This window comes from Amaranthus tricolor, chromosome 12, assembly GCF_026212465.1.
Source record: "Amaranthus tricolor cultivar Red isolate AtriRed21 chromosome 12, ASM2621246v1, whole genome shotgun sequence".
NCBI classification, from domain to species: domain Eukaryota; kingdom Viridiplantae; phylum Streptophyta; class Magnoliopsida; order Caryophyllales; family Amaranthaceae; genus Amaranthus; species Amaranthus tricolor.
In genome coordinates, this window is record NC_080058.1 from 15437537 (window position 1) to 15442508 (window position 4972).

The 4972-nt window shown below is 33.5% G+C and overlaps 1 protein-coding gene across 2 annotated transcripts in view; it reads left to right on the forward strand.

The window, feature by feature from the left end:
• The window catches only part of LOC130828850 (uncharacterized), a 3432-nt gene extending 268 nt beyond the window's left edge, over positions 1 to 3164 (forward strand). Inside the window, exons 2-5 of one of the 2 annotated variants that reach the window (XM_057694867.1) lie at positions 1726 to 1982; positions 2217 to 2304; positions 2774 to 2840; positions 2944 to 3164. In XM_057694867.1, the coding sequence (XP_057550850.1) occupies positions 1726 to 1982; positions 2217 to 2304; positions 2774 to 2840; positions 2944 to 2997 (466 nt within the window). In that variant the 3' untranslated portion in view covers positions 2998 to 3164. The remainder of the gene's footprint in view (positions 1 to 1725; positions 1983 to 2216; positions 2305 to 2773; positions 2841 to 2943) is intronic. The other variant, XM_057694868.1, reaches the window with a different exon arrangement.
• The last annotated feature ends 1808 nt before the right edge of the window (positions 3165 to 4972 follow it).

Consider the following 4972-nt stretch of genomic DNA (forward strand, 5'->3'; position numbering starts at 1 on the left):
TGCTGATTTCAAACTTTACAAATTTATGATTTATAGTTTGATTTATTAGTAAAGTAGTAATTTTGTGTTGTTGAGTTTTATAGTTTTATTATTCTTTTTGATGATTAGATGAGTATTTTTTTAATACTTGTTTAATTATTCTTTTAGCCAAATTTCTTTCATTTTGATTTTATGTTGGAAGGAACTGTAGCTTAGATTAGTTTTTATAGAAAAAAAAAGTGATGCTGAATGATGATTTTGTTTAGGTTATGTCATCTGCTTCTTCTAATTTCATTGCTGATATCAAAGTTAACAACTTTATACTTTATACTTTGTTTACAAGTAAATTAGTAATTTTTGGTGTTGGGTTATGTAGTTTTATTATTCTATTGAATGATTTATTGTTTATTTTTGGAAAATTTAAATTATATTTTTGGCAATTCTTTTGGATGATTTAGGTGATGGGTAATTTTTAAAATGCCGGTTTATTTATTTATATATATCTTTAGGATCACTTTATCTTTAAGATGAATTTTTTTCATTTTGAATTTTGATTTACTGTTAGAAGGAACAGCAGTTTAGATTAGATAATATCAAAAAATTGGTGATGCTGATTGGAATTTTGTAAATGCTAAATAAATTTACCATTTGCTGATGATAGTGGTAGTTTATGGACTAAACTAAACTATGGTGGCTTCTGTTGTTTATGAAGGAGGAGAATTGAGAAATATGAGCTCATCAGGTGTTAATTGCAAACTGAACAAAAGAAGTGTACTTCATTTTGATTGTCTCCTGTCAATTTGGATGTAAATTGTCTGTCTAAGTACTTGTGATTTGGCTCATTAAGTGCCACTATGTCATGCATCATTCATCTTGTGTTTCTTATTGGATTCATGAACCAAATTGAGTCCTAGGATTTTCTTTTTATGCACTTTGAGATGGTTTATTTCTTATGTAAGAAGCAGAATCTTTGAGAGTGTTAAAAAGTGGTTGTATCAGTCATTGAACTCTGCCACATTTGCTTGAAGAAGTTCATCATACAAGTTTTTTTGTTCTCTTGACCTGCTTCCTACCTTTCAAAGAGCATACGTTCGTGAATACAAGTTTTTTTGTTGCCTTGACTTCTAAAGCACCCTAAACCTAGCTCAGTTGTGAGTTACAATTGATTCTAAAAGTCTTTTTGGATTTCTTACAGTCCTGAATACATTTGTGAATACAAGTTTTTTATTACCTTGACTCGCTTCCTAATTTTCAATTTTTTTTATAGAATTTCTTGTTTGATTTTTATGATTTAGTGGCTAGTGCCTTATATCTTAGTTTTTCTCTGATTTGAATTTTGCAGAATACTGATGGCTTTATCCTCTAGTTTGTATGAATTAGTAAACCAAATATAAGTATAATGTCGCTAAGAATTTTGCTTTACTTTTTGAATGTGATTCTCTTTTGTTTTAATATTCAGTTAATGCCGTGTTGCTTAGATCATGTGGATCTTGAAGATCTAGATTAATCGTTAGGACTTGGGAGTTTTTGAGGAAATCAAACATTCATATACACCTTTATTCATATTGATCAATTCTTATGTGTTATGTGCCTAACTGGAAGTGGCTAACGCCATGTGAAAAAAGGATTTCCATGCTCTATCAAGACAAGTAGATATTGATGTAGGAAAATATGTAAATTATACCCTTTTCTATTTGTTTATAGTTTTGTTGTACACATAAATGAACCTATGTTGTGACAGAGCAGTAGCTGTTTGGGCGGCTGTACAAAACCAAATCGTGCTTCTACTGTTGATGATAATCTACCCAAGGGACTACAATGCCAAGGACTGGTGGTGGAGAAACAGAGCCAATCGGATGACTTTTGGGGCACCAGCACTGGTGACTTGGACACATTTGGTCTATCACAGCGAAGCCTTTCTTCGCTAAGTACGTCAAATGTCAGTTTTTACTCTGATCTAGGATCAGCGAGCTTGAGCTCCCACAATGACTTTGTTAATCATGGTAACCTTCTTTTCTTTCTTTTTTTTTCTTTTTTTTTGTTTTTTGTTTTTTTTTTTTTTTTTTTGAAATTATGACTCCGTTATTTTAAGATGTAGGATCAAATGTCCATTTTTGTGTTAAGCATTTTTAAAGTCTTTGAATGGGTTGTAATGCCTTTAGTAGAAAAGTCATTTTAAGAGGTGAATTCTCTTCATTAATTGTTTTTCTCATGACAACATGATTTCATGGTGGTAGGTCTTCTTCTGTGGACTCAATTACGTCTTCAGTGGATTGGGGCTACAAAATCAAATGAAGATCATCAAGCCTTGGGACCGACAATCAGGTCATTACTATTTACCATCTTGCTGCTCTTGAAATGAGTCACTTGCTTCACCTTCCCTCAGATATCACATCGTTTAAGTGTTTTTAATTCAATTCAATATGCTCTTGAAATGAGTCACTTGCTTATGCCTTGAATCTCGTGTTTCAATATTTGGCACTATTTCACACTACAAACTTGTCATAAACTGGCCAAGTCTTATGCTTGTAAACATCCTCATGCTTACTACATTTTGCCCACTTTGAACAACATAAAAGGCTGTCGTAGTCACTATACTGAGTGACATTTTAGAGATGGGTTCAGAGTTTCTAGGGGAGCAAGTCGAATAGGTGATGTATCTTAATCCTTATTCATGATACCGAAAAAGTTATCTATTGCTTGACACTTGATGTGATTGTTTCGGCTGGTTCATTCAGTGCTTTCACAATATGAAATCTAGTTTCTTACCTTCATAGAAATTCATGTTTCACAGTCTGAATGCTACGTATGACAGCTTGCTCAGCTCCAGGGAGCGATTCAGGCGTCCCATCCCATTATCGGTAAGTAGAGCTGATCTGTGGTCAAGCCATATCACATTAAGTTAAGGTTTTGGACGTCCCATACCAGATGATGCTTATCGAATTAATTTTTTCGGAATGGCAGGAAATGGTAGAATTTCTAGTAGATGTATGGGAGCAGGAAGGATTATATGACTGAAGACGTGAAGTGTAGATAGCATTTTCATTTTATCAATACTTGGAACTGCAGAATTCATAGCAGAATTTGTGAGGACAAAGAAAGTTATAGTGTTATACATTAACCCAATGTATATATAGATATTGATTTTTAACAAAACCAATTTAATGCTTCTTTTTCCTAGTCTATATCATCCATCGTCACGTCTGTTGTGGAATCTCTTTAACATTTTTTATTTTTTTTTGCTGTCAAATACAAAATACAACTTCTAATTGATTCCTTTTGCTCTTATAATATTAATACTCAAAATACAACTTTCAAATTCAATACTGAAAAATTAGAGAAGTGCTTTAATTAAACATATAATAGATCATATTACTAAAATTAAATTATATTATTCTTTGCTTTGAATTGGAACTTTAATGCATATTCTATTGTTTTTCTCTCGAGTTATTAAGACTAATCCTACTCCCGCTCCTATAGTTTTGGATGACCCATCTATAAGGTGTTGTAAGATTGGTCCCTTTTCCTGCGAGGGAACAAATTCTACAAAAGTGTCTGTCCTTTGATGGTTTTTCAGTATTTTAAACGCAATCCGTTGAGTTCTACAACTCCATTTGGCTGAAGAAGCAAGCTTCTCTAGCTTGTCTAGGATTTTTTCATGTGTTAAATTTGTTAGCACCACTACTTGATGGGTATTGAAGTAGGCTTTTTGTTTCATGGCAGCCACCACCATAGCATAAACTAGCAATTCTATCATAGTGTACTTGGATTTTGCATCTAGGAGTGTTCCACTTACAAAGTAAATAGGCAGATGTATCTTGCTCTCCTCTCAAATAAAGGTTGTACTTACTGTTGTTTGGGAGGTACCACATATAGGTATAAGGTTGAGGCTGTGACTAGGCAAACTATAACGTTGGCTAACGGTAGAGATGTTTTTTAAGTTCGGAGATGACTTCTTTTTCGAAAAAAATCTTTGTTGCCCCCCGTAACACTTAAAAAACAGTATAGTTTTTCTGCTAGGTAGGAAACAAATAAGGATATGGCTGCCATCCTCCTAATTAGTCGCATGACAACTTTCTTACTTTTGGGTTCAGCTAGATCCATGACATCTTGTACTTTGTCTGTGTTGGCATCTAGTCCTCTCTTAATTACTAAAATGCCTAAAACTTTTCCTTCACTTAAACCTAAAGACACTTTTTTTGGGATTGAGTTTCATTTTGTGTTGCCTCGTGTTGTCAAAAGTTTCCTTTAAATCCTGGAGTATCTTCTGCTCGATTTTAATTTTGACGATTATCTGTACTGTACATGATGTTCTTTTTCTCAACCTGGGTCTGGACTTCTACATTTTCACTTTCGAATCACCCTAATATCATATTAATAGAATTGTCTACATTTATGCTGTTGTAGTTTCGAAGTTTTAGTTTTTATACTGGGTTTGATGAAGTGTAGTTGGAAAGTTTCAGGGAAACTAAGGGTTTTGTGTGAAAATTGTAGAACTGTTTGAGACTAGAGAAGTATCTGAATCTTGGGTTTGTAGAAATGGTGTTGCTACTTAAGAATGCCTTCTTTCTCATCTTAGCAAGGTCGGAGATCCCATTAAACACATGTCAATAATGGAAACACCCTAATTATTATAAATTGAGACTGATGGTGTTGAAGATTATTTAAAGAACCTGATGGTGTTGATTGGAATATATGGGCCATCGCACAAGGCATAGGAGATGATAAATTTGCTAGGTACATAATCCGATCTTCCTTGGGTGATCAGATGATTTCTCTACTTAGTAGGTACCTAGCTACATGACATTGAGATCTTAAACCCAGCAACATACTCATAGATAATGAAATGAACTCTAAGGTTTTCATTTTATGCAGGGTAGCCTTATTCAAGCAGATCAAACATGAGAAGATAGTAATATAGTTCTTAGTACCCTGTAAGTTTCTAACATCATAGCTAGTCTGGACTATGTTTTGAAATTTACAAGGTTATTCT